Source organism: Macaca mulatta, chromosome 5, assembly GCF_049350105.2.
Source record: "Macaca mulatta isolate MMU2019108-1 chromosome 5, T2T-MMU8v2.0, whole genome shotgun sequence".
NCBI lineage: Eukaryota > Metazoa > Chordata > Mammalia > Primates > Cercopithecidae > Macaca > Macaca mulatta.
Genome location: NC_133410.1, coordinates 76,886,427 through 76,899,703, shown reverse-complemented (window position 1 = coordinate 76,899,703; position 13,277 = coordinate 76,886,427). Strand labels below are relative to the sequence as shown.

The 13,277-nt window shown below is 39.0% G+C and overlaps 1 protein-coding gene across 1 annotated transcript in view; it reads left to right on the top strand.

The window, feature by feature from the left end:
- Positions 1-13,277, top strand: part of SPMAP2L (sperm microtubule associated protein 2 like) — a 72,447-nt gene that overhangs the window by 50,341 nt on the left and 8,829 nt on the right. Inside the window, exons 5-6 of the mRNA XM_028848560.2 lie at positions 221-358; positions 6,495-6,609. Of these exons, the coding sequence (XP_028704393.1) occupies positions 221-358; positions 6,495-6,609 (253 nt within the window). The remainder of the gene's footprint in view (positions 1-220; positions 359-6,494; positions 6,610-13,277) is intronic.

Sequence of the window (13,277 nt, the reverse complement as noted above, 5' to 3'; positions counted from 1 at the left end):
TATTTCAGAAAACTATCTGTTTTGAGTATAATAGAGGCCAATTGAAAACTTGATGGGTGTAACTATTTCTAAAGTAATTTCTCCTCACGTGGAAAACAACTCATCAATAATAAACCGTCATACCTGCTCCCCTAGGCCTGGGGATCACTGTTGGAAACTACTATGATAATTTGAAATCATGCTTGTTTCATTTACTTCTTTTCTCTTCTACGACTTGCAGGGCTCAATATTACTACAGCTGTGGAAGAGAGTCTGTAATTTGGGAGATCACTCCTCCTGCGTTGTTTAGACAACCCTCCAAAAGGATCCAGAGGCTGTCACAGCCCAGTGGATTCAAAAGACAGTGTCTACTAAATAGGTAGAGTATCTTGAGAATCTCTGTAAATCCTAATCTAATTTGGCCAGATGTCTCAGTATTTTTTTTCTAGTTTTAGTGTGTGCAATTTCATGAGCTAAAAGTCCACTTGTGCTCCAAAGCATCAGGTAAAAAAAATCAAATATTTGCAGCAATTGTAGGTAATGAGAAGATCATCTTCAGTAATTACATTTGGCTCAAATTGTGGTGAAACTAAAATTTATACTCAACCTTACCATTGTTAGCCAGTTGAAAGGAAATATGCAACTAAAACGCCACAGGTTTTTGCAGTTTGTGGAATTTGTTCTCCTATATCTCTCTGACTTTGAGGATACTTTTTCTTCCTTTTGCTTTGAAGGCTGAATTTCTTCTTGTCTTTATAAGACCACTAGGCGGTACATTTTCCATGGGAGCTAAGACTGTGATATGGTTGTTGGAAAAGCTAATTCAATGTTAGGTTGCATTAGTGGAAGATATACAGTGCACAGTTATGGAGAGCTGATAGTGCTACTGTGTGCTACTTTAGTCAGAACACACTGGGCATGTATGTGCAGTTGTGGATGTTATGCCTTAAGAAATGATAATAGGCCGGGTGCAGTGGCTCACGCCTGTAATCCCTGCACTTTGGGAGGCCGAGGCGGGCGGATCACGAGGTCAGGAGATCGAGACCATCCTGGCTAACATGGTGAAACCCCGTCTCTACTAAAATACAAAAAATTAGCCGGGCGCGGTGGCGGGCACCTGTAGTCCCAGCTACTCGGGAGGCTGAGGCAGGAGAATGGCGCGAACCCGGGAGGCGGAGCTTGCAGTGAGCCGAGATGGTGCCACTGCACTCCAGCCTGGGCGACAGAGTGAAGACTCCGCCTCGAAAAAAAAAAAAAAAAAAAAAGAAATGATAATAAACTTGAGACTATTCAGAAGGTGGGAAATGAGATATTGGGCTTCTGGAAACTATGTTGTGTGAAAAATAGTTAAGAGAAATGACATGTTTAGTTTAAAAAAGAGAATAAGAAAGTGGCAACAGCTGTGTTTAAATATTTAAAAGGGTTGGCAACTGGAGGAGGAAGAAGAGGTGAACGTGAAATTACTTTATGTTAATCCTAGAACTAGAAGTAGAACATTGACAGGGCAGCAGACGTCAGCTTAGGGTAGGAAAATCTTTCTGACTAGCTATCAGGTAATGGAAACTGTCCAGTAACGGAGGGTGAGTAGGCATTCCACCCTAATCCCGGAAAGTTTTCAAGCCACACTGGAATTGTGACTTTACATGGATTTTAGAAAAGGTTCCTGCATTCAGAGAAAGGTTGAACTAGACAGCTTGAGTCTTTTCCATCATAGAATACTGTTAAAGAAGGCCCAATTCTTCCCACAAAGTTTCCTCAATTACTTATTTATCAATTTGTTCAATAAAATCTGCCATATACCAAATACATAAAATTTGGTAGTTATGTATACACATAAATTTGGTAATGTGTCTATTGTTATAAACAAAGGAATACTTTATTGCCACTTCTTGAGAGACCTCAGTTTGATGTTACATGTAAATAAAATGCCCTTTAGTGTTAAAACATTTTGTATTTTTTTAAGTTTATATTTCCCTGCTTTTCTAAGTAGACTTTTCTGCTGCTTGAACATACATGTAACCGTTGTTCATTGGCTTAAGCTCTTTATTATGAACATCAACTATTTTATAATACTTTAATATAGAAAACTTCTCAGGAGCTGTTTAAGTATAAAGCCAAGATTTTCCTTAGGCTAAATGGTCTGACTTCGTGCTTTCAAATTATGAGATGTTTGCTTCTCATAATTGTTTCTGTCATTTCTCTTTTTGTCAAGGGAATAGTCTCTAACCAACCACTTTTTAAGTCTTCTGTGAATTGGAAACAGATCACCAAGTTTGTTATAATTATGTGAAGGAAAAAAGCAAGTGCTTAGTGAAGACACGCAGGGCTATCCAATAGATGACAGATATGAGCCTGGGCTTTGTGACATATATTTTAGTTGATTAACTGAAGGAGCTCAACTGCATATTTGAGCAAGTAGAAAAAGTAATCAGCAAACTTGAACACAGGTCAATTGAGATTATCAAGTCTGAGAAACAGAAAAGAAAAAGAATGAAGTAAAATGAACACATCTTCCGAGACTTGTGTGACACTTTGAAGAGTATCGATGTAGCTGTAATGGAAATTCCATAGCAGAGGAGAGAGATCAAGCAGTGGGAGAAATATTTGAAGAAATAATGAGCCAAAATCTCCTAAATTTGATGAAAAATATTACACATCCATGAAACTCAACACACTCCAAACAGGATAAACTCAAAGAGATTCAGAACTTGACACATCGTGATCAAACTGTTGACAGCCAAAGACAAAATCTTGAAAGCAGCAAGAGAAAAACAACTCATTTTATACAAATGATTTGCAATAAAGTTAAAAAGTAATTTCTTATCAGAAACCATGAAGGCCAGAAGGCAGTGGTATGCCATATTTAAAGCACTGAAGGATTGACCAGGTGTAGTGGCTCACACCTGTAATCCCAGCACTTTGGGAGGCCAAGGTGGGTGGATCATCTGAAGTCAGGAGTTTGAGACCAGCCTAGCCAACATGGTAAAACCTCATCTCTACAAAAAATACAAAAATTAGCCAGAAGTGGTAGCTCATGCCTGTAATCCCAGCTACTCAGGAGGCTGAGGCACAAGAATAGACTGAAAGTAAAAAAATAGACACAAATAGACTGAAAGTAAAAAAATGGAAAAAGATATACCATGCACACCAACCAAAAAAGACCTGGATTGGCCAAACTGATATCAGACAATATAGACTTTATGACAAACATTGTTACTAGAGACAGAGAAAGGTCATTTTATATCATAAAAGAGTTAGTCCATTAAAAAGGGAGGTGGAGGTTGCAGTGAGCAGAGATTGCACCACTACGCTCCAGCCTGAGCTAGAGAGTGAGACTCTGTCTCAAAATAAATACATAAATAAAATAAAGCACTGAAGGAAAAAGACTGTAAGCTAATAATACTCTTTTTAGCAAAATTATCCTTCATAACTGAAGGGGAAATTACAGTATTCCCAGATAAGCAAATATTGAGAGAATTCATTGCTGGCAGACCTGCTTTATGAGAAATAATAAAGAAAGTCCTTCAGGCTAAAGTGAAAGGACAGTTAGCCTGGGCAGTATAGTGAGATCTCATCTCTACTGAAAATAAAAAATTTAGTGGGGTGTAGAGGTGAATGCCTGTGGTCCCAGCTACTCGGGAGGCTGAGGCAGGAGAAATTGCTTGAGCCTGGGAGGTTGAAGCTGCATTGACTGTGTTACTGCATTCCAGCCTGGGTGACAGAGTGAGACCGTGTCTCAAAAAAAAACCAAAAAACGACATTTAACAATAACTCAAATCCAAATAAAGGGCACAAAAAGAGTTAACTACATAGGTAAATATAGAATGTAGCACATTTTATATAGTACATTATAATTACATTAAAATGTAAATATGTATATATTTTTGTTTGTAACTCTTTTTCTTCAGCCTGACATAAAAGACAACTGCCTAAAGCAGTAACTTTTTTTTTTTTTTTTTTTTTTGAGACAGAGTCTTGCTCTGTCACCCAGGCTGGAGTGCAGTGGTGTAATCTTGGCTCACTGCAAGCTCCCCTCCCGGGTTCACACCATTCTCTTGCCTCAGCCTCCCAAGTAGCTGGGACTACAGGCACCTGCCACCATGCCCGGCTAATTTTTTTTTTTTTTTTTTTTTTTGCATTTTCAGTAAAGACGGGGTTTCACCATGGTAGCCAGGATGGTCTTGATCTCCTGACCTTGTGATTTGCCCGCCTCGGTCTCCCAAAGTGTTGGGATTACAGGCGTGAGCCACGGCGCCCAGCCAAAAGTAACTTTTATGCATTAAAGGACACTACCAAGAGAGTGAAAAGACAACCCACAAAATAGGAGAAAATTTTTGAAAACTATTTATCTGATCAGGGACTAATATTCAAAATATATAAAAATAATCCTGAAAACTGTACCATAAAAGACAACCCAATTTTTTAAATGGGCAAAGGATTTAAATAGACATTTACCCAAAAAAGATATACAAATAGACAAGAAGCCTATGAAAAGATGCTGAGCATCATTTGCCTTCCTGGAAATGCAAATTAAAATCACAATGAGACACCAGTTCACACTTACAAGAATGGTAAGGATGATGATAAGAAATAATAAATCAACAAAACAATAACATATCGTTGAGGATGTGGAAAAATTGAAACCCTTATACATTTCTGGTGGGAATGTAGAATACTGCAACTGATAAAGAAAACAGTTTTTCAGTGCCTCAAAATGTTAAATATGGAGTTATTATATGAGCCAGCAATTAGACTCCTAGACATGTACTCAAGATAATTAAAAACATACGTTCACACAAAACTGGTACACAAATATTCCTAGCAGCATTATTCATAATAGCCAAAAACTGGCAGCAATTCAAATGTTCGTCAATGGATGATGAATAGATAAACAAAATGTGGCAATCATACAATGGAATATTATTCAGCCATAAAAAAGAAAGAAGTGTTGATATATGAATCTTCTAAACATGCTAAGTGAAGGAAGGCAGACACAAAAGGCTACATATTTGTATGAGTCTATTTATTTGAAATTCCTGGCCTGGTGAGGTGGCTCACACCTGTAATCCCAGCACTTTGGGAGGCTGAGGTGGGCAGATCACTTGAGGTCAGGAGTTCGAGAACAGCCTGGCCAACATGGTGAAACCCCATCTCTACTAAAAAATACAAAAATTAGCCAGGCATGGTGGCGTGTGCCTGTAATCTGAGCTACTTGGGAGGCTGAGGCAGAAGAATCGCTCGAACCCAGGAGGTGGAGGTTGCAGTGAGCCCAGATAGTGCTACTGCACTCCAGCCTGGGCGACAGAACAAGACTCCATCTAAAAAAAAAAAAAAAAAAAGAAATTCCAGAATAGGCCAATCCATAGATCCAAATCCATAGAGACTGAAAGTAGATTATTGGTTCCCAGGATTCTGAAATTAGATAGTGGTGATGGTTGCATATCTTTGTGAATATTTTAGAAACCACTGAATTGTATACTTTAAAAGGGTAAATTTTATGGTATGTTGATTGTATCTCAGCAAAAAAACAAATCCCAAACTAATAGCCTACCCCTGGAGAGTAATCATGTTTTTATTTGAGAAAAAACATTTTCCATATTAGGCTCGTAAGTTTGTCATTTAATTGGTAGGTTTTTGATTAGGGAAAGAAATATGTGGGGAACAGCCTATGAAAATTGGCCAAGTGGCTGGCAATTATGACCAGCACTATCTTAAATCATACTGCAGAGGAGACTGACCATTGCAGAGGGTGGCTGGAATTTTTATTTCAGAGATTTAAGAGGAGGAATTGTTATAAAATGAAGTGTTTTTCATAATACAGGTCACAACTCATTCATAACAGATCATAAAATCAGTTCCAGTTTTTTTCATAATGAAATTAAATTAAAATTTAAAAACTGGAATGCATTGTATAGGGTATTATTTCATAATAATTTTCATTTCAGATACACAAACACACATTTGCATGTACTGTATCACAATATAAAATATACTGTTTTTTTTTGAGACTGGGGTCTCTCTTTGTCACCCAGGCTGGAGTGCAGCGGTGCAATCTTGGCTCACTGCAGCCTTGACCTCTTGGGCTCAAGTGATCCTCCCGCCTCAGCCTTGCAAGTAGCTGGGACTACAGGTACATGCCACCACACCTGGCTAATTTTTAAATTTTTGTAGAGACAGGATCTCATCATATTTGCCTGACTGTCCTCAAACTCTAGGCCTCAAGCAATCCTCCCACCTCCACCTCTCAAGGCAGAGGGATTACAAACATGTTGGGATGTCTGTTGGGATTACAGACATGAGCCACTGTGCTGGCAAAAATGTACTTCTTACTGTTGATCAGAGTAAAAAATTTTAAGAAACAACAATCTGATAGAAAGAGCATGACTGTGGGATAGATGTTCCTAAGATAGAAGCAGTGTATATAATTGATTAGAAGTTGATCTTAGCAATGGAAAATCCAATTGTTGTTTCTCCATCCAACAGCTGTAATATTTCATGTTTCCATTTGCATATAGACCCTTCAGTGATAACTCAGCAAGAGATTCTCTTCGAATCTCTGATCCTTCTCCCCGGATATTACAACTCTCAGTAGCCAAAGGCACAGACCCAAACTATCATCCTTCAAAAAAAGTAAGTGTGCCCATGTGGAAGAAACAGTTCCTGATTGACTTGTAACATACTACCTACCCTCTTTTTCTAGATATGTTTTCCTTTCTTCCTGCTTATTTTTCCCTCTTATCAAATGAACTTTTCTGACTCTTTCCTCCATGCCTAAGGTATCAATCAGGATTGCATCAGAGAAGCAGAACCACTATGGGTGATGTAGAATACAGGATTTATTATAGGAATTAGCCCTTCAGCAATTGTGGGAACTGGTGGAGAAGCCTGTGGAAGCCTGTTATGGCAGCTGGGACTTGAGTCTGGTTATACATCTAGAAGCAATGAGATATAATAGGGGCAAGTCAGCAGTTCCCTGGAATATGTCTATGATAGGGGAAGCCTCTATGGGTTCTTTAGGCAAGGAGGGTCTAACCTCTTCAGATGGAGGAAAGATTGATTCTAATAGCAAGGGAGGCTCAGCAGTATTTTGGTGTTTAAAGTCCCCAGCTTCATTGGAATCTGCCCATATATCCTCATTCCAATGTTCAAGGCCCCACTCTTTTCCAATCTTTGCCCTAACTTTAGCATAAAAGACTGTTCAAATTTGGAAATTCAATTTTCACTGTAATTCACCCACTCACAAAATTAGATTCTGGGTCTGGTTTTCAGAATGTTCAGCCCTATGCAGTTAGAAGATAAGGCTTTCAAAATTTTAGGGAAGTCATAGAAGCTTTCTGATTCTGTATGTGGACATTACTGTGGAATTTTATTTTTTAAATTTTATTTATTTATTTTTTTGAGACGGAGTCTCATTCTGTCACCCAGGCTGGAGTGCAGTGGCCGGATCTCAGCTCACTGCAAGCTCCTCCTCCTGGGTCTACGCCATTCTCCTGCCTCAGCCTCCCGAGTAGCTGGGACTACAGGCACCCGCCACCTTGCCTGGCTAGTTTTTTGTATTTTTTTTAGTAGAGACGGGGTTTCACCGTGTTAGCCAGGATGGTCTCGATCTCCTGACCTCGTGATCCGCCCGCCTCAGCCTCCCAAAGTGCTGGGATTACAGGCTTGAGCCACTGCACCCGGCCTATTTTTTAATTTTTTTAAGACAAGGTCCCACTCTGTCACCCAGGCTGGAATGCAGTCATGTGATCACAGCTCACTGCAGCTTTGACCTTCCAGGCTCAAGTGATCCTCCTACTCCGGCCTGAATAGTTGGGACCACAAGTGCATGCCACCACAATCAGCTGATTTTTACATTTTTTGTAGAGACAAAGTTTCCTTATGTTGTTTAGGCTGGTCTTGAACTCCTAGGCTCAAGCGATTCTCCCACCTTGACCTCCCAAAATGCTGGGATTACAAGTGTGAGCCACTGTGCCTGTCCTACAGATGTATTTTAAAGGCCTGAGATTACCATTTTCTTTTCTCAAAGTTCTTCAGTTCACTTAGAAGCAACCAAGCAATCCTACTGTACTTATTTATTTCACTAAAATGTTTGCTTGCAGCAGCTGCTTCATCACCCAAAGCCTTTCTTTCTGTTTTGCCACTGCATGCCATGGACTATGGTGTATTTTTTTTCACCACTAGCAATAGGATCATTAATGCCTTTAAATCTAATCAGTTTGGAAAACAAACTCCAGATAATCCAAAACCAATACAGAGAACCCAGCCTTAAAGTTCTCATCTAGGTGTCTGTTGCTTTATGCCAAACCATCCCCAAACTTAGTGGCATAAAACAACAATGATTTTATTATGCTCAAGGATTTTATGACTGAGAAATTCTGACTGGGCAAGCAGGTATGGCTCTTCTCTGCTCTATGATGTCTAGGGCCTCAGCTGGGAAATCTGTAATGCCTTGGGTGTCTGAAATGGTGGGGGACTGGAATCATCTGGAGGCTCCGTTACACTTGTCTTAGTCAGCTTGGGCTGCTGTAACCTAAAACCATCGTCTGAGTAAATTAAACAAAAGACATTTATTACTCACAGTCTGGAGCCTGGGAAGTTCAAGATTAAGATACTGGCATATTCTCTTCTTGGTGAGGGCCCACTCCCTGACTTGCAGACAACCACGATTTTGCTGTATTACTCACATGACCTCTTCTTTGTAGGTTCTCAGAGAGAAAGAGAGAAAGACCTCTGGTCTCTCTTCCTTTTCTTATAATGACACTAATCCTATTATGGGGACTCCAGTCTCATGACTTCATCCAAATCTAATTACTACCCAAAGCACCCCACTTCCTAATTCAATCACTGGGGATTTGGGCTTCAACATGTGAATTTAGGAGGGACGCAAACAGTCAGTCCACAATAATACCTGTGTGTGGTGCCCAGGCTGGGATAACCTAAAAGCTAGATAGACTCGGTTGAGAATATCTATAGCAGTTCCTTCATATGGTCTCTCCATGTGGCTTAGACCTTTCTTGTCATGAGAGCTGTTCTGAGAAGGAATATACTAATATGGAGTGTCTCAAGGGTGAATATTTCAAGAGAACAAGTGGAAGCTGCATGGTTTTTATGGCTTGACCTTAGAAGTCACGTAACGTTATAGTAGACATGCTCTGTTTATTGATGTAGTTACAAGTCTGGCCAGATTCAAGGGGGCAGGGACACAAACCCCACCTCTCAATTGAGAGAAGTGTCAAAGAATTTATAGGCACTTAAAAAAAACTGCCACACCCAATGATGTAAGCTTTTTAGGTATCCTTGAGCATGGATTTTATATGCAGAAAAGACTGTTTAGAGGTATGCTATAAATAATCAATAGTCTCATTTTAAAATTTTCAAATTTAAACGTTGATTTTTCTTAGGCTTTTAAGTTTGGCTTGCAAGTTTATTATTTTATTTATAATTCCAGCAGTTTTTAACAATTAAATTTAAGAGCCCTAAATATTCTTTTTTACATAGCTGCCCCTAAAATGTTTATGTTATAAATTTACCTTTTACACTTTATTTTCATTCAACTTACTCATTTTACAGTGCATAAAACAATTGTACTTTATCCATTCTTCCTTGGTCCATTGATTGATTGCTTGATTGATTGATTTCTTCATTCAACATTTTTCTTTTTTTGTGATTTTTCCATAAGTTATTGAGGTACAGGTAGTATTTGGTTACATGAGTAAGTTCTTTAGTGGTGTTTTGTGAGATTTTGGTGCACCCATCACCCGAGCAGTATACACTGCACCATATTTGTAGTCTTTTATCCATCACCCCCATCCCACTCTTCCCCCCAAGTCCCCAAAGTCCATTGTATCATTCTTATGCCTTTGTATCCTCATAGCTTAGCTCCCACGTGTCAGTGAGAACATACAATGTTTGGTTTTTCATTCTTGAGTTACTTTACTTAGAATAATAGTCTCCAGTTTCATCCAGGTCACTGCAAATGCTGTTAATTAATTCCTTTTTATGGCTGAGTGGTATTCCATCCTATACATATACCACAATTTCTTCATCCACTCGTTGATTGATGGGCATTTGGGTTGGTTCCGTGATTTTTCAATTCTGAATTGTGCTGCTGAAAACATGCATGTGCAAGTATCTTTTTCAAATAAGGACTTCTTTTCCTCTGGGTAAATACCCAGCAGTGGGATTGCTGGATCAAATGGTAGTTCTACTTTTAGTTCTTTAAGGAATGTCCACACTGTTTTCCACAGTGGCTGTACTAGTTTACATTCCCACCAGTAGTGTAGAAGTGTTCCCTGATCACCGCATCCACACCAACATCTGCTGTTTTTTGATTTTTTGATTATGGCCATTTTTGCAGGAGTAAGCTGGTATCGCATTGTAGTTTTGATTTGCATTTCCTTGGTCATTAGCAATGTTGAGCATTTTTTCATATGTTTGTTGGTCATTTGTATATCTTCTTTTGAGAATTGTCTGTTCATGTCCTTAGCCCACCTTTTAATGGGATTGTTTGTTTAATTCTTACTGATTTGAGTTCGTTGTAGATTCTGGATATTAGTCCTTTGTCAGATGTATAGATTGTGAAGATTTTCTCCCACTCTGTGGGTTGTCTCTTTACTCTGCTGACTGCTTTTTTGCTGTGCAAAAGCTCTTTAGTTTAATTAAGTCCCAGCTATTTATCTTTGTTTTTATTGCATTTGCTTTTGAGTTCTTGGTCATGAAATCCCTGCCTAAGCCAATGTCTAGACGGGTTTTTCCAGTGTCATCTTCTAGAATTTTTTTTTTTTTTTTTTTTTTTTTTTTTTTTTTTGAGACAGAGTTTCGCTCTTGTTGCCCAGACTGGAGTGCAATGGTGTGATCTCGGCTCACTGCAACCTCTGCCTTTCAGGTTCAAGCGATTCTCCTTCCTCAGCCTCCCAAGTAACTGGGATTATAGGCATGCACCACCACACCAGGCTAATTTTGTATTTTTAGTAGAGATGGGGTTTCTTCATATGGGTTAGGCTGGTCTCGAACTCCCAGCCTCAGATGATCCACCCACTACAGCATCCCAAAGTGCTAGGATTACAGGGGTTAGCTACCGTGTCCGGCCATCTTCTAGAATTTTTGTAGTTTCAGGTCTTAGGTTTAAGTCCTTAATCCATCTTGAGTTGATTTTTGTATAAGGTGAGAGATGAGGATCCAGTTTCATCCTCCTACTTTTGGCTAGCCAATTATCCCAGCACCATTTGTTGAATAGGGTGTCCTTTCCCCACTTTATGCTTTTGTTTGCTTTGTCGAAGATCAGTTGGCTGCAAGTATTTGGGCTTATTTCTGGGTTCTCTACTCTTTTCCATTGGTCTACGTGCCTATTTTTTTTTTCTTTTCTTTTTTTTCTTTTTTTGAAATGGAGTCTTGCTCTGTTGCCCAGGCTGGAGTGCAGTGACACAATCTCAGCTCACTGCAATCTCTGCCTCCCAGGTTCAAGTGATTCTCCTGCTTCAGCCTCCCGAGTAGTTGGGATTACAGGCGCCCACCACCACACCTGGCTAATTTTTGTATTTTTAGTTGAGACAGAGTTTCACCATGTTGGCCAGGCTGGTCTCGAACTCCTGACCTCAAGTGATCTGCCCACCTCGGCCTTCCAAAGTGCTGGGATTACAGGTGTGAGCCACTGTGCCCGGCCCGTGTGCCTATTTTTATACCAGCACCATACTGTTTTGGTGACTATGGCCTTATAGTATAGTTTGAAATCAGGTAGTGTGAGGTCTCCAGATTTGTTCTTTTTGCTTAGTCTTGCTTTGGCTATTCAGGCTCTTTTTGGTTCCATATGAATTTTAGAATTGTTTTTTCTAATTTTGTGAATAATGCTGGTGCTATTTTGATGGGGATTGCGTTGAATTTGTAGATTGCTTTTGGTGGTATGGTCGTTTTCACAATGTTGATTCTACCCATCCATGAACATGGGATGTGTTTCCATTTGTTTGTGTCATCTATGATTTCTTTCAGTAGTGTTTTGTAGTTTTCTTTGTAGACGTCTTTTGACTCCTTGGTTAGGTATGTTTCTAAGGGTTTATTGTTGTTGTTGTTGGGGTTTTTTTGTTGTTTTTGTTTGTGTGTGTGTGTGTGTTTTTATTTTTTATTTTATTTACTTTTGTTTTTTGCAGCTATTGTAAAAGTGGTGGAGTTTTTGATTTGTTTCTCTGCTTGGTCACTGTTGGTGCATAGAAGAGCTACTACTGATCGGTATACATTAATCTTATATCTGGAAACTTTGCCAAATTCTTTTAGTAGTTCTAGGAGCTTTCTGGAGGAGTCTTTAGGGTTTTCAAGGTAAATGATCATGTTGTGCAAACAGTAACAGTTTGACTTCCTCTTTACTGATTTGGATACCCTTTATTTCTTTCTCTTGCCTGATTGCTTTGGCTAGGACTTCCAGTACTATGTTGAAGAGGAGTGGTGAGAGTGGGCCTCCTTGTCTTGTTTCAGTTCTCAGAGAGCTTTCAACTTTTCCACATTGAGTATTATGTTGGCTGTGGGTTTGTCATAGAGGGCTCTTATTACATTAAGTTATGTCCCTTGTTTGCCGATTTTGCTGAGAGTTTGCTGGATTTTGGAGAGTTTTGGAGAGTTTGTCAAATGCTTTTTCTGCATCTATTGAGATGATCATGTGATTTTTGTTTTTAATTCTCTTTGTGTGATGTATCACATTTATTGACTTGCATGTGTTAAACCATTCCTGCATCCCTGGTGTGAAAACTAGATATTAAGTTCAAAATTATGCATGGCTAAAAGGTTCATTCAATGTGCAAGGTAAGCAAATAGATTTTAAGGTAATGGAGTATAAAAAGTTCATTCACATAGTTTCAAATGGTACTTTTTGCAGCTACCATTTAAGAAACTAGCATTTTTCAAGTTGTAGTATCAAGGAAGAATATCCACAGTTATTTGAAAAGACTCTTGGGCTCAATCCATCCTCCTTACCTCAGCCTCCCAAACTGCTGATGTCGTAGGCATGATCCACCACACCCAGTCTTATGGTTCTTTCTAAGTTGAAAATTACATTAAGGAAAGGAACCGTATCTTATTATTCCTTGTTGTGTCTTACATACTATAATTGCCTAAGAAATGTTTGTTTAATAAATTGAATAAATAAATGATTAAGTCTTTTTAGATCATAAGCTTTAATTGAAAGCAATGGTTGTCATATATTTCTTTCATTTTCCCAGAGCCTGAGAGGAAAGAAAGCTTTATTCATGCTTAAAAATGCTTAAAATGCTTAATTAGTACTTTGTTGTGTTGTACAAAGAGGTAGGCTCTTC